Below are 25,142 nucleotides of genomic sequence, written 5' to 3' on the forward strand. Positions count from 1 at the left end.
TCCATGATTTCTGGACACACCATTTTGAAGTACCTACTAACTAAAAATGCAGAACATAAGACCAGTCTATGTAAACTGCAATGAGAGGTCTGTTTCTTTCCTTCTTCTGTTTTGAAGAATCCAACCTGGTGACACTGCGCTATACCTGAAGCCTTGACTGCAATCATTACTACAGTGGATTATCTTGTAAATTTTTATTAATAGGAGCTCAAATATTGACTCACTGAAGAAAAAGTCTTTGATAATTTTGAATCGGACTGTTTTTTCAAGGTCAGTTGAACATTCCAAGGCCAAATTCTATTTATTTTATTATTTTTTTTATAGCAGCTTGCCTCTTCTTCAACCTTTTGTGTTTTTCTAAACCCATACAATCAGTAAGTACATAGTTATGAAAAGAGCAAATCAAACTGATCTTGAGGCAACTAGAGAGCAGATTTGGATCAACTTCATCTGTATTTAAGGACCTGCAAGTAGTCTCCCTGCAGCCTGACATCTTTTATAGCTTACAATGAGAAGGCAATGTGTTTGCCATGTGATTCACATGGCATAATTTAAATGCCTACACTAGAATGAGACAAAACACACTCTAGACTGTTTATGATTCTGAATAGCTCTCTGTGGACTACAAGAGTTTTCAGGAGACAGGTTAGGAGTCAGTATCTGCAATGAGCCCCATTAAAAGCGATCTGTCCAAAATATTGGGGCTAACATTACTGAAACATCACAAAAGGGAAAGTTGTGCAAAATTTCTGCTCCCAGGACACCTGTGATGGCCTAGAATCCCAACCCCTTGCCTTGGCTGCACTCTTTAAATCCAAGCAAGGGGCTTTCCATTACATTGGTAAATGCCAACTGATTGTATTTGTATTTACAACTCACTTGCCTTCAAATGCTCGGAGGAAATGTTTCTGCTAGTATTTCTTTCCCATAAATATTTATTACTCTGCTGATTGGAGCTGAGGTGGTTTATTTTTGTGTGAGTAATTTTTGCAGGGACTTTGTACATGAAAAATTAATGAAAGGAGAAACATTCATTTATTTAATCTTCACATTGAAGCATAAAAATTTTTCACCTGCTATGATAAGGAAAAACTTTCTGTTTAAAGCTTGTTTTCATGACATGGGGGCAACGCCTTATTGAACAGCTGTTGTAACTCAGCATTGTACATGCAGTTTTGTTTCTTGCTTCTCTGTAGCACCTTCCATTCAACCTTCTTCTCTAATGGATCCACTAATGCCCGTCTCACATACTGAATCACTGAATCATAGAATCATAGAACGATAAAATCACAGAATCATAGAATGGCCTGGATTGAAAAGGACCACAATGATCATCTAGTTTCAACCCCCCTGCTATGGTGCAGGGTCACCAACCACCAGACCAGGCTGCCCAGAGCCATATCCAGCCTGGTCTCGAATGCCTCCAGGGATGGGGCATCCACAACCTCCTTGGGCAACCTGTTCCAGTGCTTCACCACCCTCTGAGTGAAATACTTCCTCCTAATATCTAACCTGAACTCCCCTGTCTCAATATAAAACCATTCCTCCTTGTCCTATTGCTATCCACCCTCATAATCAGACATCCCCCCTCCTGTTTATACACTCCCTTCAAGTACTGGAAGGCCACAATGAGGTCTCCCGGGAACCTTCTCTTTTCCAAGCTAAACAAGCCGAGTTCCCTCAACCTTTCTTCATAGTAGAGGTGCTCCAGCCCTCTGATCATTGTTCTCTATTGTAGGTACTTTCACAACGCATCAAAGAAAAAACACATGGGGAGATGGCAGAGAGCTTTCTTACCCCCAGTATTACTGAGCCCAGAAGCACTGATAATTTCTCTGACTCCAGCAACCAGACTGAAGTGCATTTTTTTAATAAGAAGTTATTTAATATAATTTTTTTTAATTGGTTTTCTCTGAGTTTCTCATGGACCAAATTAAACCCATAATGTGCTCTGATAAATGTACTGATATCCCAGTGCTGATATGTCACACAGTGAGATGCTCTTTATTAAACCAATTTTTCTTTTTAAATCACCTTCCTCAGAAGGGAGCTAGGAGAGAAGGAAGATACTCTCATGGCCCATGCCCCTGCCTGGGGTGATGCTCCCTGCTCTAAGCTACTGACAGAAGTGGCTAAATAGGTACATAAGTGCAAGAGGAGCTGCTTGTTTCTTCATCTGAGTTCATCCTTGATCATTGTGTATAAAAATAAAATTCTAGGAGCAAGAAACATCTTCTAAGGCAGTGTATGGAGCAAAACAGTCAAACTCCATTTGCAAAACCCAAGCATGGCTGAGGGCTTAAATGCATTAGCTGTTATACCCATGTTTTTCAAGGGACAGTCTAAATTACATCATTGTATTTGAGCATATTTTAGCCAGAACAGCAAAGTGAACAAGCCCTGGGACAGTCTAAATTACATCATTTTGTTTGAGTGTATTTTAGCCAGAACAGCAAAGTGAACAAGCCCTGGGACATTTGCATGGTCTGCACCCTAAAGCGAGCTGGAAAACTAATTGCTCTTGTAGCTTTTCAGAACTACTGCGTTATCCCTGTTAGGCTGGTTCCTGGAAAAGGTTCTGAATCATTTGCTCATAAAATCCAGAAATGTACCACTTGGGTTTGATGTCTTTCATTCAGAAAACAGGACTAGAATGGGAGGTGCGACCCATTTGACAAAGCAATTAAAAGCATCTTTGCCAATAATTTTGTCAACCTGAAAGGAAGACTTGAAATACTTCAACGGGTTGTGATAGCAGCTGTCCATTAATAGAAGTAATTGGAGATCAGACTATTAAGCACCTGGGTGATGACAGAGACTGGTCCCTAAAAGTACAAAGGCAGTTCAGAAAAGGTAACATTCCATGGCAGTGCACAAATATCTGCAAAACCAAGGAGAGCAGCCAGAGGTCTGCTGCGAGATCCCAACATTATCAGCGTCCCTACAATATCAGAACAGCTTGTTGGACTGGCTGCTGTGATGGATAACACAGACTTCCCTGGAAAGGCAGGCATGTTAGAGATCCCCAGTTGTCCCGTCCAACCTGCACGTTTACAAAGATGTTTGGTGCTGGACAGATGTGGAGTATCCTACCAGAGAGTGAGTGATAGAGAAAGGGAGACAGAAAGGGAAAAAAAGAGGGAGAAATTGAAGCAGCACCAAGTGAAAAATAATCAAAGATAAATAAAGTCGACACAAAAAATGACTTTCATTTTTTCTTGCCGGTACTCTAAAGTGAGCAGGATGAGCAGAGCTTTAATTTGCCTCCTCGCAGACTCAGCGCTGCTGATTCATTCAACTAGGCAAGGCTACTCTGTTCACTAACATATAGTACCAATTTATATGCTAATCGCCTTCGTTTGTAAATCAAGCAGTCTTCTCCACTGCCTCCCCCCACCCTAAATTCACTGGTGAGATATGCAGTCCATCTCTGTACACGGGGCTGGGAATTGCCAACTCTGAGACACACAAGATATCAAATCCTAAATAATTGGATCATTGATGGAGTTCATCCCTGTGGATTAAGTTGCTGTTTCATCTCAGCCTCTCACCTGCTCAGCAGGAGCCTTTCTAAAGAGTTCTATAATTAGCCAAGCCTGAGAAAAGTTGTAAAAAGGAGATCTCTCCTTTTTTTTTTCTATCCTCCAGATTTATTTGATTTTCTTCTTCATAAGTCAGAGATCTCTCATGGAAGGATAAGTTTGGACAAGGAAGTGACACCATTTGTTTCTAGAACTCTTTTCTACTTTTGACCAGTCTGCAAGCACCTGAATAGGACAAGTGTGGCAGCTGCCAGTCAATATTCAGGGAACAGCTGGAAATCAAATGGGACCATTTCAGGCACCTCTCTATCCGAGATGAAGGATGGGAGATATAAGTTATTTACAATCCGTGGGGGAAGGACTCCCCATGGACCAGAAATAGGCAACTTGATCTCCCAAAGGAAAGTCCAAGCTAAGTTCATAGCGACTTTAACCAAAAAAAGAGATGAAAGTTACAGAGCAATCACACACTTCCAGAGGTAAACATATCTCTTCAGAGAAGCATTTCCTTCAAGGTATTTGTTAACATTAACATGCTTTCTTGCAGGCAGTTTTCGGTTTCTTCACACCCCAAATGATCCCCAGTATGTGCTATTCATGCATGGACAGGAAAAACCTACTGCTGATGACTTTTGGTGAATTCTGACTGTTTACTTTTGAATACAGTGACTGTATGAAATTCTGCAATAAAGGGAGGTGCTTTATAAGTAACAGAAAGCTGAGTTGTGACAACTGTATTAGTGAAGCAATGGAACAAGTTGCCCAGAGATGTGATAGAGGTCCCATCCGTGGAGACATTCAAGATCAGGCTGGACAGGGCTTTAAGTAACGTGATCCAGCTGTAGCTATCCTTGTTCATTGCAGGGGAGTTTGCCTAGCTGTCCTTTAAAAGTCCCTTCCAACTCAAATGATTCTATGATTCCTTATCTCACAGGCTGAAGGTCATGGCCTGTTCTGAGAGAATCAAGTTGGTTGTGTTTATTTCTGCAGCTACAGTCCTGATCTTCTGGGAAAGAGAAACAAGGAGAATCCTCTGTTTTCTACCCTACTGGCTTCCTCTAACATCTTTCTCTCTTCCAAAACAACTTCATCTTATCACTCCCTGTTTTGCCCTTATGGCCAAGAAGATCAATGGTATCCTTGGACGCATGAGAAAGTATGTGGCCAGCAGATTGAGGGAAGTGATCCTCCCCTTCTACTCTGCTCTGGTGAGGCCATATTTAGACTACTGTGTCCAGATCTGGGCTCCACAGTTCAAAAAAGACAGGAATCTTCTAGAAGGAATCCAGTGGAGGGCCACAGAGATGATGAAGAGCCTGGAGTATCTCCCATAAGTGGAAATACTGAGTAACTTATGTCTGTTCAGTCCAGAGAAAGAAGACTGAGAGGGAATCTGATAAATGTTTATGAGTATCTAAAGGCAAGTGGGAGGCAAATGGATGAGACCAGATTCTTGTCAGTGGTGCATAGCAATAGAATAAGGAGTAATGGCCTAAAACTTGAACAAAGGAAGTTCCATACAAACATGCTGAATAACTTCTTTATGGTAAGAGTGAGAGAGCACTGGAATAGGTTGCCTGGAGAGGTTATGGAGTCTCCTGTGGAGATATTAATGACCTGTCTGAGTGCCTACCTGTGTGACTTATTGTGGTGTACCTGCTTTAGTAGCGGGTTGGAGCCGATGATCTCTTCCCAAGCCCTGCAATTCTATGAAAAACTGAGCTGTCTCTTAGCTTGACTATGTGGTCTTGGATCCTCCAAGCTTTTGAATGGTCTTTCTCAGTCTGAATCCCTATTCCTTGATCTCACCACTAGAATCATGACTTTTGCCAGCCCTAGGACCCCTCCATGACTGATCACACAAAATCTTCCAGAGGAATCTCACCAGGTTCTTGCAAAATGTTATCTCCACTTCTTTATTGTACTAGAAAGGTCTTTCCTGTTAGCCCCCAAGTATGACATTTTTGTCTAATTCATTATTAAAATACATCCAAGCCTCTTTCTTTTGTTGCTCCCATCTGCTGAACCTCCTGGGCTGCCGATTGAGCCTGCACTTAGCTTGACAGTGTGCTTTATGCTATGAAATGTTATCCAGTCCCTCTCCCTGTTCTCACCAGGCATCTAGTTCTCCTTAGATGATGTTTCAATCCTTCTCTATATTGACAGCATCCCTGAAATGTTTACCTCCAAATGTTTTCTTGGCAAACACCTATGGGTTTTTCAAAGGTGTGAAGCAAACATTCTAAGTAAGAAAAATACTGCAACTTAACAGAGGAATCTAACTATTGACTTCTATCTTGCTCTCATCATAGCCTTTTCTCTCCCTGCAGCTTCCTTAAAATCATGGAATCATAGAATCATTAAGGTTAGAAAGGACCTCTAAGATTATCTAGTCCAATCATCAACCCATCACCACTATGCTGCTTTTCTGAGCTGCTGGAAATTATACGTGTAATGAAAGAAAGCAATAAAATCTTTATTGTGAAAAAGAATGGCAGTATTTTGATCATTATTATTAAGACACCATCACTGGGAGGAAAAATCTTCTTGTGTAACTGAGCCACGTAATATCTTTATCAAGTACGACCAAGTTCTGCCAAACAATGAAGCTGATTTGTCACAATCAAACACCTAGTTATACTCCACCTATCTGGAGGCCAAGAAATGTTCTTGGTCTGCATGTGCAGTGGCTTCTAGGGAGGAATCATATGGTTGGTGCTTGGCCATTTCCTCTGCTGCTGGATTTTCTGTGCTTAAGTCAACTCTGCCTGTCCCTGTGTCCCTGCATTTCAAACAGGTTGCCGTTCCTTTGAAGACTGAAGCTGCTTATTTCCTATGTAAATTCAAAAAGCCCACAAGTAATCGAAGTCTGTGTTGACTGAGGCCTCAAAGTCCAAATTACAATATTTATAACAGGTCCAAACATGAGCTAATGCCAAGAAACTACCATTTTTTTCAGACAACAATTGATCAAAGCTGAGAAACTCCTGATACACATTAAGCAACCCTTTGATTTTCCATTCCTTGAAAATCCTCTGCCCACATAGCTCAGGAGATGATAGTTTGCTCTTTCAATCAATTATTTCCATTGAACAGAAATTCCCCTGCACTTCTCTTTCTTCCCATAGAATCTACTTGCTCCTTTCTCTCCTGCTTTCAAATCACTTCCAATATTTTCACAACTTTCTTTGGTCATTCTTCCACCTGTAGAGAGGTCACTTGACAAAGTGTTGCCACAAAATGTCATATTTTAATTTTGAATTTCCACGGCCATGATGTTGGCATCTTCTATTAGCTATGTGTCAGCTGTAACAGCAGGCCACTTCACGTGGGCTACAAAACCTGCTGGACATATGGGAAATAAGGCCATGTTAGGTGCCATCACCAGTGCTTAGCACACTGAGGAAGGTGAACTGTAGAAAAACGAGTGCATTTATACAAAATGATGTGAGAAAACTTGTGACAACACTGGAAGTGAAGCATCTGTCTCAGAGATTTCCTTTTAGTGTCTGCTCTGCAGCAAAACTCATGCTTTATCCTGAGGTGCTGCCCCAAATACGTATGTAAACTTGGTTTTTACCTCTGTAAGCTGAGCTCTTTTCTTTTCACGCTGGTCACAGTCTCTGCAGGAGGGCAGCAAATTGCAGGGTTTATAATTAAACGGCTCATTCACAGTCGCAGTCACCTGCAGGAGGCAAAAATGAGCCAGCCCTGTAGGATCAGGTAAAAAAATCACTCATGCTTTTGCTGAAGCTGAACTTGATTGAACTTGATCTTGTTGGTTGAAAAAATCAGTTTCCTCATCATAAACAGAAGAGAGGAAAAACAGATTACATCAATTAACAAAATAAATGAATAAATAAATGAATCATCATCAACAACAATAAAAAGCATTGCAAATAGACATATAAAAAATGCTCCCCTAGCTAATTGTTGTTTCCTGCTTAATTCCTGTTCTCCATCCAGAGTTCTGTCAGCACATTTTTCAAGTATGTCTTAGATGCTGAACATCTTTCTAATGTCAGTTTGGCTGCATAAATTCACTGTATTTAACCTGCCTCAATGTATTGCAACAGATGTGCATATTTACATGTATGTTTGATTATGTGTATGAAATAGAGGGACATGCATTTGTGGGTATGTATGAAATGTATGTGCAAAAATGTATCTATGGAAATTAATATATGGAAATGCATATGAACACATCTGCATGCATATGGTGTGCATTTGTAAGAGGTTTAGGGTTAGACTGTCACTTTGTACCACTTATGACATATTTCTCCTTGACCACTGTGTGGTTCATGGCAGTGACTCTCATTGCAGAGATATACTTACACACTCGGGCAGGTGCAAAGTGTTAAAGCATTCCTGGTACCAACCAGAAAAATGCCTGTCACTGCTGTCTCTGCTCAGGACACACTGAAAAAGGAATTCAGCCCCTCTTCTGCATTGACTTCGATGTTCAGGCCTGCACCTTAATTTTTTCAGAGATCTTGATTAATTAACCAAATACCTTGATGATGTCCTGCAATAAACAAGTGTTTAACACTGCCCAACTGCTGCTGCCAGTAGTTACATATTTACATAGTAGAAAACTTGTGCTTGCCATGTTATTTACTTCAAATTTCTACAAATTTGGCCTTTTACTTTAAGGGCTTTTAGAATCAGTGGGAAGTGGTGGTAGTGAGGATTCAGCCCTAATAAAGGAGATTGTACATACTCAGCAGGAGCCAAGAGATGCTGATTTTCAAATAAGAAGTGAGGGAAGGGAGCTCAGTTTGCATGGTTGACTTCTCTTGAGAGGATTAGTAAAGAGGCTGATGAGTGACTTAAGGCTGACTACTTCATTCCCCTGGGTCTCTTTCTTGGTATTACAGATGTAATAGGTACTCATCTTGCTAACGAGCCAGAGTAATGAGTGATGTTCATTACTAAAACATTACATGCATACTGTCAGCAGTGAGTTGATGCTATTTCACTGTGTCCTAAAGGAAGACCAGAAAGAATTATTTTGTCCATCCAACATGAAGTTCTTCATGGCCTCAGCTTAGGAACTGTATTTTTCTTCCATGTCATCACAGAGTCATACAATCATAGAACATCCCAAGCTGGAAGAGGCCCATAGGGATTACCAAATCCGACTCATAAGTTATCTCCAGAACTTGGTAGGAAATTGGTCTACATATGGGGCTTGCAAGCAAGATGGATTTTTGAGACTCAGATACGTAGAAGGCTTTTTGGATAACCATGAATGAAAGTAGTTCTGAGCAAGAAAGCAAACACCAGGAGAAGTCATCCATATGGATCCTATGAAGACTCCTTAGTGTGTCTTTGGTTAGTATTTCCCTAATCTGCCTGCTAACTTTATACATTGATGGTATGGGAAATGTGGGGCTAGGAACACTCCTGGCAGGAAGGATGGAGAAGACTTAGGATATGCTATCACATGCTGCTGATGAAGATGAGCTGGATCATGGCTCAGGAGATGGGGGATTAGGATAATTCCCTCAAGGCAGACCTACATCTCAGCAACATTTCAGACATTTCAGGATATCTCACAGTGGGCCTCTAAGGCTCCAATTGGAGACTTACGGTCTCCAGAGGATGAGCTCCTCCACTTGGAGAGTTAGCATGACAGATTTCCCTATAGCAGTAACAGCATCATAGAATCACAGAAATGTTTCATTTGGAAGGGACCTTTAAAGGTCATGTAGTTAAACTCCCCTACAATGAACAGGGACAGTAATAATAACAGGTTTCCCTCATGGGCTGGTATAAACTAAAAGGTTTTAGCCTATCTAGCCACAGACTCCTCTTATTTTGACTGAACACACCAATTGTTGAGATGGGTTATGCCAAGCACCATATGCTGTCATCTGCTCCTACCTGCAGGTGTCACAGCAGGGATGCATCACAGAGAATTGGTCTGAGGTCCAATTAGTTCCAGTGAGATCAAGAGTAGTCATTACTTCTGGGGACATGCTGAGCTGTGATGGCTCTGGACCAAAGTCCTGGAGAGCAGCAATGTTGGATCAAATTTGGCTGACCCCCAAGCCTCCTGCAGACCTATCCATAAAACTAAAAGGACTATTCCTATAGCCTATACCTGTAAACCTCTGGGTGAAGGAGCAGAGTCTAGCAAATATGTTTCTACTGGAGGATTTCAGCCATTCAAGGGTAAATGCTAAGGAATTTAATATCTCTAGCTCAACTCATTAATTGTTATCTTTCAGAAGTGATTTGCTCAACTACTTCATGCACTGAACCATGCTCCTGGAAGTGATGGAGGTGGAAGGGACATCGGGGTGAGACTGGGGTTTGGCTCTGCATCATGTGGGCAGGGGAGCATCAGCATCCCCCTGGCCCCAATGGAAACTGAAAGCCAGCATTGCTGCCTTCTGCCATTCATAGCCTCATAGAATTGTTTAAGTTCCAAAGGACCCTTAAAGGTCACCTAGTCCAACTCCCCTGCAATGAACAGGGACAATTACAGCTAGATCAGGTTGCTCAGAAAATAATCCTGCCTAATGTAATACATTTCAGCCCCTTTAGACATACACTGGGAAGAGGGCAGCAAGGCTTTTTTTAGAGATACTCATGGAAAATCAGACTGGGGTGCACAGAAAAGTCTTCATGCCTTGGAAATATGCATAATGATGGAAGGTGGTTTTAGAGTACCAAGAAGCTACAAGCTAAAGGCAAATAATGGATCTGAGAGGGAGAAGTTTGGTCCTAGATTATAGCTCTTCCAGTGCAGCAGCTTGCAGGTCCAGGAGAGGTGTTTCCTTGCACCTGAGTGTGATGCAAACCACATGTGGGGCACTTTTAAGAAGCAGACATTGCTAGAGTTTACACCTCTTTTATTAGAAATAAGACACAATCATTTTGTGCTCTGAAAACTGTACAGAAAAAAAAAACCTGACAAGCATAGGAGGGAAGGGAAGGCATGGAATGGGGCAGGGCAGGGCGAGGGAAAACAGAATTAACTGGAGGAATTGAGCAGAGAAAGTCGAATATCAACAGTTATTAAACAAACATTTATCTCTGTAATTACATAACACCGTTAATGTCCTGCAAATCGGCTGGAGTGAATGGGTGAGTGGGAAAGGTCTGGGGACAAAAGGGGAGGTTTGGTTGGGCATGGGAGGATAGGAAAAAAAAAAAAAAGAAAAAAAAAGGTTTAAAACACAGTATAAAGATATCTGTATGCTAAAATTCATTATGTGTAACTATAATAATTACAATATCATACAACTTGGCATCTGAGGGAGGCCTTTGTGCTTTCCTGTTTCATAGAATAATCTAAAATTGGATGATAATATCACAGTCTTTATAAGTAATAATTTTCCTTATTTTTAAAATGTTTGGATTTGTGTTTTTTTTTTTTTAGTTTTTCTTTCCATTCATCCAGTATGTTACACACTTAATGGCAAGGTAGATGCCACTGCCCTTTAAGACCAAAAACCCACATGGCCCAATGGAAAGAGGAAGCAGAGACATATGGATGTCAAGCAATGTCTCTCAATGAGAGAAGCAAGGCTGGGGTCAGTGATTGGTTCACCTCTTGTATTCATTCATTTTCCCTAAAAATGTTAAATAATAAAAAAAGGAGAAACTCAAACACACTGTAACAACACAGACCCTGATCAAGTTTTACTGCTGTCTGGAACAATACGGCTGCTCACAAGCAGAAGTTTGCCACAGCACGTCTCCAAAGCCGGGATAGTTGTTCCAAATGTCATAGAATCATAGAATATCCCAAGTTGGAAGGGAGCCATAAGGATCACACTGTTGGAAATGGTAGGAAAAAATAAAAGAAATAAAAATCCTCTTGAAATGTCAGTGGTTTGTTTTTTAAGGTTAAAAATATTGCACAACACTTCTGGGTGTGAAATGTAGAGAGCTTTTATCTCCTTTTGTAAATAACTCTGAGAAATGCCTAATGAAAAAGAAAATTGCTATTCTTTAAACATTGAAATAAAAAACATTTTATGATGAAAAATGTCCCACTCTACTGACCAGCTCCACCTTTTTGTTCTGGTAGCAGTATAAACCTGCCCGTTTGCTCTGGGCACTGGGGAAGGAGAAGAGCCAATGAAGGGAAAATAATCACAACTGAAAGTGAATAAAGCAAAGCGAAGTATTGCAAGTAAGCAGCAATGGGGCTGCGTGTTCCCACCATCCCAAACTTATCATTCAGCAACTTGCCTTCCACCTTCAGTAGGTGGCATCCTCACCCCATGCCTGTGTATTCGTACGGCACAGAAAGGCATTCAAAAGGACAAGAGCCAAAGAAAGGAAAGTTCTCGGGTTTCAAGTTCTCTTTTTATTGAAGAAAAGAAAAGAAGAAGGAAAAAAATAGATTATTTTTTTTGTTTGTTTGTTTGTTTCCAAGTGGACGTTATTCGTGTTGTCAGTTTGTCTCAATGTCCTAAGGCAACATCTCTGTATACCAAATATCTCCTGGTACATTGGTGGATCTGTCTTTCCCTCTTTCTCTCTCTGCCTTCCAGGGAGGAGCAGCTTGGAACAAATCTGAGTCCAAAAGGAAGGAAAAGTAACAGGAAAAAAAAAAAAAAAAGGATGAGGCCAAGCAGACCTTTGCAAGGCCCGTGCTGAGTTTATCTATGTAACAGTCAGTGAAATGACCTACATTCTTCTTGTTGGTCTGTTTTTCTAACACCTTCAACCTTTTCCCTGGAGACTGGGCGAGCAGATTTTGGAGGTGGTTCCTTTCTCCAGTGCTTGTCCCATCCCTTAGGGTGCACAGGAGCTCCACCATGAAGGGCTGAGAGGAGAAAGCCCCACCTTACCTCTCCCTCTAAGCCATAGGTGATGTGACTCTCGCCACCACTTCCCCCCGACCCCCTTAGGGATATGCTGCAGAGATGCCAGGACACCAGATCATGTGATAGCATGAAGAAGTGGGGACGTTTCCTCAGCCACCGCTTGACAGATCCCAGCTCCTTCCTTCTCAGATGAGATGATGAGGGAGAGGTGGGAAATGAGGACCGGCAAGGGATGCCATAGGTTGTGTCTCTTCCAGGACCTACAGCCACAACGCATCTCGGTGAGGCTCCCGCCGACATCACCTCCTGTGCTCCCCAGACAACCTCTATCTTCTTGGCTCATGGTGGTGGTTTCTGGGTGTCCTTCTGCAGCTCTCCGTGGCACAGCAGGAAGGGTCCTGGCGTATGGCAGTGGCCCCAAAGCATCTCGACAGGGCTCTTCCCCAACAGCTCCTCCCCACCCTCTGCCTCCTCCTCGCTCTCTTCCAGGCTCACTTCTTCTCCAGTCCTACCTGGCAAAGCTTGTGTTGTCCTGAACCTACATCTACTATACTCTATAAAGCAATATTTCCCCACTCTGCTGAGAACAATACAAAAGTTACTCCGTCTTACCAAAGGTTTCAAAAGAAACCAAACACTTCTCTCACTCGGTTCCGATTTAATTTAATCATTTCTTTAAAACGTGGTTTTGTTTGTTTGTTTCATTTGTTTTCTGGAAAAAAAGTCCCTTTCTTCCCCTTCCGCTCAGACCTCCGTCTGAAGGTCAATAATGTCTTGTCCCACCAGAGGGATGGTGGCCCCTGTTTTCTCCCACTCTACAGTTTTTAGTTCTAGGGGAGATTGTGCCACAGGTTCGATGTCCTTTTTAACCCATGACGGTGGGGACTGGACTTTCCTGATTCCTTCCCAGGGTCTCTTGTTTGGTGTCTGCTGTTTTTCTTGCTGCGAGAGGAGGAAAGTGTAAAAGAAAGAAAAAAAAATAAGAGAGAGATAAAGGTTAGATAAATGTTAGATGCAACAAATGCTATTTTTTCACCTTCCTTACTCTTACACCAAAGTAAATCTTTCTCATCCAAGATAATGTGGGATTTCAGTGAAAATTTCACTTGGTGTCTATTTTCAGGAAGAAAAAAGCTTTTTTCTTTTGCTGTCTCTAGCACAGTACCTAGATACTTCAGCTTTCATCCAAAGATTTTGCTATTCACAAATCCACTGGAAAACTGAAAACAATTTCAAGAATTTAACATCATTTTCTATTTCTACAGGAAATCCCTGTGTGAAAATGCAGATTATGTTTAGGTCTCTTTGAATGTACACTGACTGCCTTTTACGTACATTACGTAGCACAGCTATTTATGGGCAATGGAACTGCAGTATGCTGGCTACTTTGCCAGTGAACTCATGCTGTTAGATGGGCTGTAATGTCAGCTCTGAGGCTGAAAGCATTGCCGTCAGCTCTACACAAAGCCTTCAAGGGTTTATTGACTGTTATTAGTCCCCTCCTATGCTAGTGTCCCACCATGGATATCAGTCCTGGGAATGCCTTTCAATGTTTCTGCTGGTTTGCAACTACGTAAGACCCTGTAAAATGGGTGAACTCTTGAAGGGGAGTCCATGCAACGATTTTAAATGAGCCGTTACACTAAACTGGCACCCTCCACCAAGAGTGACGGTTTTCACTATTAATTATCCCCTCAAAACACTCCAATACTGGGTGAGAAAACGCTTCCACTACCCGTGGCAGGAGAACAGAGCTCTTTTGAGCCATCTGCCAACAAGAAAGTGGAGACTGGCAGAAGAGGTGGGAGGAAAGGCAGATGCATGGGAGTGACAAGGAGGGAAGAAGTCTGGGAACAAGATGAGGAGACATGCATGGAGATCACATGCAGTCCAGGATGATAATGTTACCAGAATATGATGAGAGGAGATAAAGCCACACATAGACTATGATTACACTGTAGGATGCTACAAAGTGATGTGAGTGATGCCCCATTTGAAACCTAAATGCCCATTTGATACACACTAATCCACCTGATTTGGATTTTGAATTTGTTCCTTCCTAAGAGCTTTTAGGTGGCCTGTGATTTGCAATGACAATGAGAAAGACACTGCATCTTCATCACAACAGGGTTGTGTTTTCGTCACCTCACTCAAGCCACAATTTCTCCTTTTCTAAACTTTCACCCATTATATAAGGTGTGTTTGGATTTGCCCCTGCATCCTGGCAGGGATCTTCTCTGAAAGTGTGGTAATGCATTGCAACAGGCTGCCCTGGGAGGTGGTGGCATCACCATTCCTGGTGAAGAAATGTGGAGATGGGGCACGTGGGGACACGGTTTAGTGGGCATGGTGGGGAGGGGTCGATGGTTGGGCTTGATGGTCTTAGTACTTTTTCCAGCCTTAAAGATTCTGTGATTCTATAAGTGATAGGCTCTGGGAGAAGTCCTTTCTCCAATGGGATGTGAAAACATTCTGAAATGATCATTGTTTTAATGCAAGGGGAGAAAATATAACTTTTTATAAGACCTTTGAAAGAGAGGGCTTCTTTTTAATCAAATTTTGGAAAATTACTGTTCAGAAGAATGCAAAACACCAGTTTTTAAATTCTGCAGCTGTGGTTTGCACTAACCCTTGTGACACACAGGTTCTCTGTGTGCCCTGTGTTATTCTTGCTTTATTCCATGACATAGTACAATTCTGATTACTAGCAATATGACAGAAAGGTGATACAACTGTAGACTAATTCCATTATTTATTTTGGAACTCATGTAAGAACTACAGTTAGTAAAACCTGAAACCTTTTCATCTCTGTGAGTGTTATAATGAGACATGTTCAAGCCTTCCTGAGGTGAAATTTTTACCTGTGGTGTTTCTGCAGACCATTAGTCTGCCATGAAAAGATGCAGTGAGGTGGTGCACGTAAAGACAAAAGCACAAATGGAGCAAAAACCGAAATGAAACTGTAAGTTTTCCAAAAGATGAGGAATAAAAACCTTCACCACAGTTGCTCTTCTCAATGAAAAAGATTTTTTCTCCCATAATGGTTTCAGTGCCTTACTGACGTCCACTGCTGTGTTATTTAAAAGAGAGCAGCACAAATGATCATATGCTAAAGTTCATAAATAATTCCATTTTTTCTTTCAAATGAAAGCCTTTCTTTGATGGCACTTTTACATCCACCTTCAGCATCAGGTCCTTCTATTCCCAACCAGACTCTGTTTTAACAGTCCCTATGCCTGCCATGCTCCTGACCTTTAGCCTCTCCTTCACAGTGTGAATCTTCACACTGCATCCAGATCTCATCATATACACTGAATGCAATTAGCAAACCACAGAGCCTTTCTAATGAATGAGCTACGGAGTCAGAGCAGCTGTAAATCCATATATGGAACTGAAATAGGAAAACAATGAATAACTCATGAGTTCAGATTGACAACGTTGACTTCTGATCGGATACGTCACTGAGGAATAAGACATATGGGTTGCAATAATGACTCAGAAGTGATTAAAAAAAAAGGCATTAAACATTGGTAATTATTAAGAAAAGATTAATGATAGAAATCATAAGGAAAGGAAAAGAGACTGAAAGAGAAAACATCATTGTGACAGTAAACAACTTCACTCAGCACTTTGATTATATCATATGCACTCCATGAACTTCCCCACAGACCTTCTTCCCCACCAAAAAAAAAGGTAAAGTGCAATCAAAGAGGGTGAAACATGAACAAAGTTGTGGAGCATGTTCTGTAGGAAGAAGAGTCATAGATACTTCAGGCTTTTCAGCCTTTAAAGATGGACCTGCTAGAGGTATGACACTTCGTGGCATTATTGATGGTAGGAGCAGACTACTGATGGTAGTGATCATCTCTTCCAACACAAGAGCTGTTGGACTTGATCTTAGAGGTCTTTCCAACCTGAATGATTTAATGAAGTGACAGCATTCTGCTTCTTGTGGTCTTTCAGCACTAATCACTGGAGGATGAGGTTGATTTCTTGAGGCTGCATTATATGACTGCCCTGTTCTTTAATTTTCCCAAGTCACTTTGACCCTGAAGGGGAGAGGAGACAGGGCCAGACTGTCCTTGGGTCTGTTGTTCCTATCTGGTTTATCAGTGTAATGGACTGATGATAAGTTTATTGATTTCAAAGCCAACTGAAGGCAAGAAAATGAAGTGGAATCTCAAGCGATCACCAAATAGAGAGGGGAGGCTTGCCTTTAGTTCTCACTTCTCATAAATGAATGAGAATTTTCTCATAATGCCATGAGTGAAGGTGGGATGCATCAGCTATCCACTACCATAGAATCATAGAATATCGCACGTTGGAAGGGATCCATAAGGATCATCAAGTCCTACCATGCACCAGAATCCCCTAGAGCAGTGTACATGACCATGTCCCTGCAGTAGTACAGAAAGGCTGCATTTGTAAGAAGTAAGATGAGTCAGGATAAGAGGAAATGGCCTCGAGATGTGCCAGGGGAGGTTCAGTTTGGATATTAGGGAAAACATCTTATCTGAAAAGATTCAGGTCAGGCACTGGAACAGGCTACCCAGTGAAGTGCTGGAGTCACTGTTCCTGGAAGAACTCAAGAAACGTGGAGATGTGCCACTGAGGGACATGGTTTAGTGGGCAATACTGGTTGGACCTGATGATCTTAGAGGTCTCTTCCAACATTAATGATTGCATGATTCTATGAACTAAGCAGGTTAAGTGCCATCAGCCAGGCTGAGCTCTGGCAAGTATGCTGGCAGACTAATGAAAGTCTTCCCCTCTTGGCATGAGAATCATTACCAGGCTCCTGGGAAAAGCTTCTTTTCTTTCTTTCCCTCCATATATAAGTGTTTTTAATTGCATCTCAGTCATATACAGAAATGCCTCTGGGATCATGCTTCAGGTGGCACTGTCCCCCAGCCACGCTGAGGGGTCTTAGCAGCCCTAGCAGACAGGGGAAAGCTGAGCTACTCACAGAAAAGAATAAAAATGAAAGAGGTTGGGTAATCTGCCTGAAAAAGGCCCTGGTGCTGGGCCAGGGCTTGGTGCCTTGGTGACAGCCAGAAATGGGCCAAGATAGGAGCTGAAAGCAGCAGAGCATGCTCTGCCAGTAACTCAGTGAGACAGAACCATTACTCTGGCTTGACATAGCCCAGGAGCTTCTGGGCACTGGGGAAGGGAAAAATGTTTATCAGTTCCTGGCTGGTGCCAGGATGGCAGAGCACAGTGCTTTGAACGAGGGGTTGGGAAGGGAGGGATGCCCAAGATAGGGTAAAATCTGACATATGGGACAAATGAGTCTTTATCACAATGAAATGTGCAAGCTTCTAAGCTGCATCTCCTTTTTTTTTTTTTTTTTTTCTTCTTTCTTTGTTTCCTTTTTCTTCGCCTGTTTATTTATTTATTTTTAATACCCAAATTTTATGGCTACCCTGAATGACCCGAGAAGGAACTCAGTGCTTTCTACAGAGCACTCTGAGATAACTCCCCTGGAACCAGCTATTTCCACGCTGTGTTCATTGCCTCTAGTGTCAACTTGAAGGATATTTCGTGACCCAAATGGTCTCTCCCCATGACACTGATGACTCCAGGACTAGAATGAAGTTATTCAGAGCATATAGCAGGGAATCTGAAAGACTAATGTGGCTCATGCTGTCTAATCCATCTCTGGATGAATGTCGATGAAAAGTGATTAGAAAATGGGAAAGCTGTCTTGTTTTTCTTACAGAATGATAAATTTTCCTTTCTTTGTTTGAAATAAGTTGTAACTGCAATTACTTCTTCTTATAATACAAACCTCCAAAGATGATAGTTTATGTTGTGGCTGATTTAACAGAAAAGCAAAATAAGAGGAACTGGCTCACTTTATTTAGAATTTCATTTGGGAAAGAAGAAGCAATAACACATGCTTTTAAGTTGAATTCATGGAAATCAATTAAAAAACTTGAAATATGTACTCACTGGGATATCAAAGTATGGATTCTGCTTCTGTATCATCTAAAGTTCAGATGGTCTAACCTACAGGGGTTGTGTTGAGCCAGTCTAGCAAGAACATGAACGGAGGCTTAAGAGCTCTATTGCAGAACCTAGAGAGCTCCTTCCATAGACTCATAAAGAAAGAACTCCCTGTTTGAAGGCTGTAGAGAAAGCCAGTAATCCCACCAAGATGGATGGGCTATTCTCCAGGCTATTCTCTCTCACTGCTAATCTACCTAGTTAACAGATCATCCTGTTTCTGCACTGAGGAAGCCATTGGTGAACATGGGCAACTGGGTGTTCCCCCAAAACACTGAAATCATTAAAAGGCTCTTTCACACCTCACAGGGGCACACAGGGATGCCATAAGGGTACCAATAGCACCTAAAGCATGATTCCTTAGAGATTCTTTTTCTTAACCAGTCCCAATAACCAGGAGCTGCAACCTGCTGGTGAGCACTGAATAGTTTTGGAGTAGCCAATACCTGGTTTGCAACGAAAGGCAAGGCAGAAATTGACTGTCAACACAAAGATACTTGGAATAAGAAATGTTGGTGCCAGATATTGGGACATCGTTTTTGGATGGAGGAGCTGAACTGCTGAATGCTGGTACATGGGACACGAGGTAGCTGACAGATGGTTTATGGCTGAATGAAAGAAAATCTGACATAACTTTCATAACAAAATTTATTGTAGTAATTATTATACTATACGTAGCATTCCTCCCTATAACTGCTAGTGTAATTCGTCTTCTAATAGTTGTCAGTTATACAAGCTTTTAAAAATGCAGGGTATTAACCACATGTCACAGGGAAGACACGCTATTCATAATCAGGGCTTCTTTTTCAGAAGGACACAGGCACTCAATTTTCAGATTCCTCAGTGAGGAACAAGCCTGTGTTTGACACAACCACCACCATCTGAACTTCAACCCATGCAAAGAGGTTCCTATAGAGAGAAGCTCTATTTTCCCATCCAGGAGCAGAGCTGCCAGCTTTTGAGCCAGCACAAAAAGAAGTGCAGGTAGCCATCAAGCAAGGGAATTAATTGTGTTAAGCAGCAGAGCATGCCAGAGAGACACACAGCTCTGAATAGCAATGAGTTACAGTGCTGATCAATAGTCCTTTTTTTCTCACTACTCTGTTAGATGCCAAAGCAAGTGCTGGTGGGATGGGCACATCCTGCAGGTGTCTGAAGGGGCAAGCTAAGAATGTGAAGAGGAAAATAAAGTAGAAATAGTAATAGAGCAGAAAATAGGGAAATGCCACAGAATGGCATAAAAAGAGTGCATATATTTTTCCACTTGGTTTTGGAGCAGTATTGGTCCAGGACCAACAGAGAGTTGAGACTGGATTTCAGAACTGAACTGAGAGCTGCATTACTGAATGAGTCCAGAGCCTTTATATGAAGTCCAGGACAGGGTTACAGACAAAGCAAAAGTCTTTTTAGCTGCCGAGAGCAGCTAATAGGAAAGAACAGGCAGGGTAGTGAAATTTGCCAAGCATTGTTCAGCATGGCTTTTGCTGACTCTGCACAAATAAAGATCTACTGTTTGAAACAAAGGCAAAGCCAGATGCTGGGAAGGAGAGAGGAATATGTATGTGATTCAAACTTCTCTAATGGAACTGGATCAAAGGGCTCCTGCCAAGGGGGAAGGCAGGAGTGACACTTCTATCATTTTCAAAGCTGGCATTAAGCACAGAAGAAACAAAGCCCTGGCTTACCGTAGAGGCTACAAAGCCTCTGCTTTCATGCCATGCAGTTGTAGAGCATGGGGACCCCTCCTGATGTCCATCCCAAGTGCTGGAATCTCTTTAGCAATTAACTCACAGGGAGAAGACACTTAACCCTGACAATACAAATCTGTGCAGGAACATCTTTCCTATTCAGTACAAAGCAGTCCGAAAGTAGCTACTGTCTTACTTTAATGTGGATGGTTCTCAGCTGAATTAATACAGACCATAGGAAACACATGCATGTATGGGAAAGAAGGAAAAAAACTGCCTGGAGGTTGCCAGGTAAAGGGTAGATTTTTAAAGTGAGAAACAAACTTGCAGCAAGATTGCCAGCAAGGGGATTTGCATTTTTAGCAATCAGGTGACTAAATCACAACTCAAAGTGATGGGAGCAAGCAGGAAGTACCAAACTAGCCCTTCAACATGCACCTATTTGGGCAGCAAAATGTGCCTTAAAGATGCTACAGAGGGATATCTATTATCCTCATGGCTTGGATGAACTCAGGATGGTTGTGTTTCAATCCTACAGGATGTGCCCATCCCAACAGCACTAATGGTAAACTCTAGTAAACAGCACTGCTGTTCAGAGCTAATTTTAAGACTCATTTCAGTGTTAAAAGTGAAGGCTTAGGGAATCCAAGATGCTGAGAGCACTTATAATTATTTAAATCACTCAGGAATATGTGTGGCATAGGAGGCTGTTTTGCTGTGATGCCAATCTTGCTTTGATTGCCTCCAAACTTTTGATCCCTCCATGCTTCCTGGCTGCAGATAAGTTGTCTAAAGGATAAATATTCAGGCCTCTTGGATGCTTCAGCAGAAATGGCTCATTGATGGTCTGCTTGGGGTCTACACAGTACTCAGCTTGGTCCAGGGTAAATTGGAAGAGCAACAGTATGCAACAGTATGTACATTAGATGGCTGCAAGTCAGCTGAGAGGAGGATGAGCAAGTAAATCCAGATGCTCCTGAGTCAAAGTCCCTTATGGGGACAGAGGTGATCTATCCCAAAGTACAGCTTAACAGAAGTAAAGGAGTCTTGTCAGCAATCCTGTAATTTCCATTTGAATAAGGGCAGATTTTAAAAAAAATGAAATCATCCTCATCTTCCTTGCCTCATCTAAACTTGAAGACTTCAGGAGAGTTGAAACTGAATACAGCCCATGATAAGGTCATATAGAGGTCTGTTAAAGAATGAAACATCTGACTTTTCAACTCGTAGTCATCAGATTTTGCTGTATGTCTGTCTGGTAATATTTTGATATTAACATTCCCTTTCACTGAAAAGTTAGCTGTGGGTAATAACATCAACATCCTTAATTAGTTAATAATGACACGAATGCATAAGATCTATTTATTCTACTGCAGCAGTATGGTGGTCTAGGCTTGAATGGGTTGATGGTTGGACTAGGTTTTCTTAGTGGTCTTTTCCAAGCATGATGATTCCATGATTCTACAAATGTAGGTAGATGAACAGTCTTGAATGCTTTGAACAGACATCCTGCTGGAAAATGTCATTTTAATTATGAATAGCTGAGCTTACTTCCAGTGGGAGCATTTTTAAAGCTGAGATTCACATATAAGAAAGTCCATGCCATATGGAAAAGATTTCATGGACTAAAATGATAATAATAAAACCCGCAGAAAACCAAGCACTTTGTCCAGAGAAGAATATTATTCTGTGTTAGTGAGGCTCAGAGTTTGTTTAACATTAGCAGCAAACTTTGGTTTGTGGAAAAACAAACTGTTACAAACACTGATGCCACAAAATTTCCTGCGAAATGCATTAAAGGTGGTCATGCAGTATTCCCATTCTCCTAATAGACTATCTCTTTCATAAGGACAAGACTTCAAATCATACCAGGAGAGATTCAGGTTGGATATTAGAAAAAAACATTACTCTCAGAAAGAGTGGTAATGCATTGGAACAGACTTTCCAGGGAGGTGTTGGAATCACTGTCCTTGGAGGTGTTCAAGAAACATGGGGCTGTGGCACTGAGGGACAGGGTTAGTGGGCATGCTGGTGATCAATATTGGTGGTGGTGGGTCAATACTTGGACTAGAAGATCTTAGTGGTCTTTTCCAACCATACTGATTCTATGACTATGATTCTAAGGAGAGCTTGTTTAGGCTTGGATTTCTTGGGATGCTCTGATGGTGTAAGGCTGTTTCTCTTTCAGCTGTACATGACACTGAGACTGTTGTCTCCCCATCCTCACCTAAAGGAGCAGAGCCTTCTGCATCCCTTTTTGCCTCCTCACTATAGAAAAGAGATCTTCCACCCCAGTGTAAGGGAGCAGAGAAGTCTGAGCAAACGCTCCTAGGCTTCTGGATGAAGGGAAAGCAGAATTCTTCCCCACACCTGCCTCCATGTCTGTAGGAAGAGAAACAAACCCAGAGACACTTGTCAAGGCTGTCTCTAATTGGGCTTGGGCCATTCTCAACGTAGTAATATCTCTCAGAAATTGATGTTGTAAAGCTGAAAAGCTGAACAGCTCAAATGCATAGGAGGCTCTGATAATGTTCTCAGGTCTGCCAGTAACTATTTTGGGAAAAGGGCAGCCTTCTTAATCTTTGAACTGTACACTGCCATGTCACTTATCCAAAGTTTAAACATGTCATTGTACTCGGAGAGGCAGAATATATGTGTTGGTACAAACCTTCAGATCTCTGCTAAAAATCTGCTAAAAATCATGTTTTACAACTGAAGTTGGAGAAACTCTTGACAATAAACACATGTGATGGTTGAATTCTCTATCTCCCTTCCTAAAGAGACAGAAGTTTTGTTGTTCTTCTTACTCCCATTCTTCTGCTGGTGCTTTCTTCCACTGTAATAATTAAACTGAAATGTGTCTAATACAATGGAACAGTCAGTTTTAGCCTATGTGCTGAAGTACTATGATTTACATCAAAAATAAAAATCAAACCAAACCCTAAATAGAGGTCAGCACCATAGGAGTTCCCAAAGGCAATTTCTCCTATGTAGACATTTAGTCCAAGTCTCAGCAACAGCTTTCTGACCTTGGAGCTGAAAGAGGAGAGATGAATTGCAAGAAGATAGGGAAAAGCTTCGTATCTTGGAAAGGACGTAGGACAGTGGGATATGCTGTCAGAAAGGCTAGAAAATTGCCAGGCTGGAGTGAGATGTGGTAGCTTGACTTTGTGGTTACTTATTCAAAAGTGAAATCAAAGATACAGCAATGCAGGCAGATAGCCTGCAAATAGTAAAGGTCCCTTCTGCTCTATGCTACTATGTGAGAAAAGATTTAAGGGTGTTCTAGGATCCTTATGACCTTGTTCATGCCAAAGGCAAGGAGTTTGCTGCTGGTGCATGTGTTTGGAGCCATGCATTATGGAAAGGCCTGGGACTAGTCCACAGTGCTTTCCAATGCAAAACAAAAGCCAGACTTATGCTAACATTACTTTCATCATTTCCACCAAAAGAAATTCTCCATCATTTTATAACCTAGACATGCATAAAACATTTCTTCTGTTGCTGGTTTAATCCTTAATATCATCAGTTTGGTTTCCTAGGGCAAGCTGAAGATGGCACATGATTTCTATTGGAGTCCCTAGCAGCAAACAGAAGAAAAAAGAGTGAAGAAAGATATTTATTTTCCTATGTATGCCTTGACTGTTACTAAACCAATAGCCACTACTGACTTACAAATACTGATCTTTGCAAGCTTCCCCTCCAAGGAATAACACCCAAGGAATAAGGCTCAGTCAATATACAAAGGTCACCTTCCCAGCTTTCTATCAGTTCAAAGCTCTTTGTTGCTGACTCTGGCAACTTAAATTCTAGATAGATTCAGTTGCATCTCTGAAATACCCAAAACATCTCAATCTATAAAACCCTCCCGCAAACATAACACGGATTAGCTTTGACATGGTATTTAGGCATTTGAGGTTTTTACAAATGAGGCATACCTAAATAGAAAAAAAGCACAGATAAAAAATTCAGTGAGATACTTAGGGATTTTAGGGCAACATATGCTTCTTTGATCTGAATCTCTCTGCTAGATTTACTATTTCTATTCTATAACACTGGACAGCCCATAATGACACCTTGCCAAGCACAGTAAAATTAGGATTTGCTGGGAACTCATCTCCAGAGCTCAGCACAACTTTGCTGTGAGATCTCAATGCAACCCAAAGGCTCTGAAATTATTTACTATCACAGACTAAATCTCTTACTCCATCATTCTGCACTCCAGTCCCATGACAGAAACCTCACCAAAATAAACCTCACCTTCCTGGCCATGCTGAAGGTCTGTGCCTCCTGTAACTGACTTTGCTTGCAAATGACCAATAATATTCTAACAACTCATCTTGCCCCTCTCTTTGAGAAAGGGCAGAACACAAATTTCATTTCTTACTGCCAGCCTGACTCTGATCCCTGTTTTCTTCCTTTTGCTGTAGCAAATATACTTCCCTGCAACTTCTGACTCCTGCCTAGCAGACCTAATGTTCTGAGACATCGGGGAGGTGACATCAGACTGTCCTTCCTTATCTTTGTTATCCACATCACTAACTTCTCAGGCTGCAGATATCTGTTCTAGTACCAATCCCTCTGAAAAGCTGCAAAATCTTTCCCTCAGCCTGCATTCTTCAAAGACTCTTCCTTCCCTGCTTCGGTTGAGGAAAGCCTCGTATAACATGATCAGCTGCCCCAGTGGCAGCTTAAATCCCATCACTAAGGCTTTTCTCAATAGCTGTGCCCACCTTGGACTCTATCTCAGACTCTGCAGGTGGAAAAGAAGATTCCTTCTATCCCTACAAAGCTCTCAGACACATGATTTGATATTTTCAGGTAGCCCTATGCGGAGCCAGGAATTGGACACAATGAACTTCTGGTCCCTTGCATATCAAGATTCCATTTGATTCTATGATTCTCATTTCTTCCTTCTCTTTGCACTCAGATTTTCCCAAGACTGTTATGGTTTCCAGTTCCTAGTTATGGATGCAGCACTCTGAGATGACCTGAACAGGAATCAAAGAATCATAGAATCACCAAGGTTAGAAAAGGCCTACAAGATCATCCAGTCAATCATTTGAATTGAAAGGGATCCTTAAAGGTCATCCAGTCCAACTCCCTTCAATGAACAG

At 41.6% G+C, this 25,142-nt stretch overlaps 1 protein-coding gene across 1 annotated transcript in view; it reads right to left on the minus strand.

Annotated features, from left to right (window-relative positions):
- Positions 1–11,930: 11,930 nt before the first annotated feature.
- The window catches only part of ADGRB1 (adhesion G protein-coupled receptor B1), an 86,311-nt gene continuing 73,099 nt past the window's right edge, over positions 11,931–25,142 (minus strand). Inside the window, exon 14 of the mRNA XM_042839713.1 lies at positions 11,931–13,273. Within this exon, the coding sequence (XP_042695647.1) occupies positions 13,076–13,273 (198 nt within the window). The 3' untranslated portion in view covers positions 11,931–13,075. The remainder of the gene's footprint in view (positions 13,274–25,142) is intronic.

This window comes from Centrocercus urophasianus, unplaced genomic scaffold (genome assembly GCF_019232065.1).
Source record: "Centrocercus urophasianus isolate 14NV4802_14NV808 unplaced genomic scaffold, USGS_Curo_1.0 seq_11, whole genome shotgun sequence".
Lineage (NCBI taxonomy): Eukaryota > Metazoa > Chordata > Aves > Galliformes > Phasianidae > Centrocercus > Centrocercus urophasianus.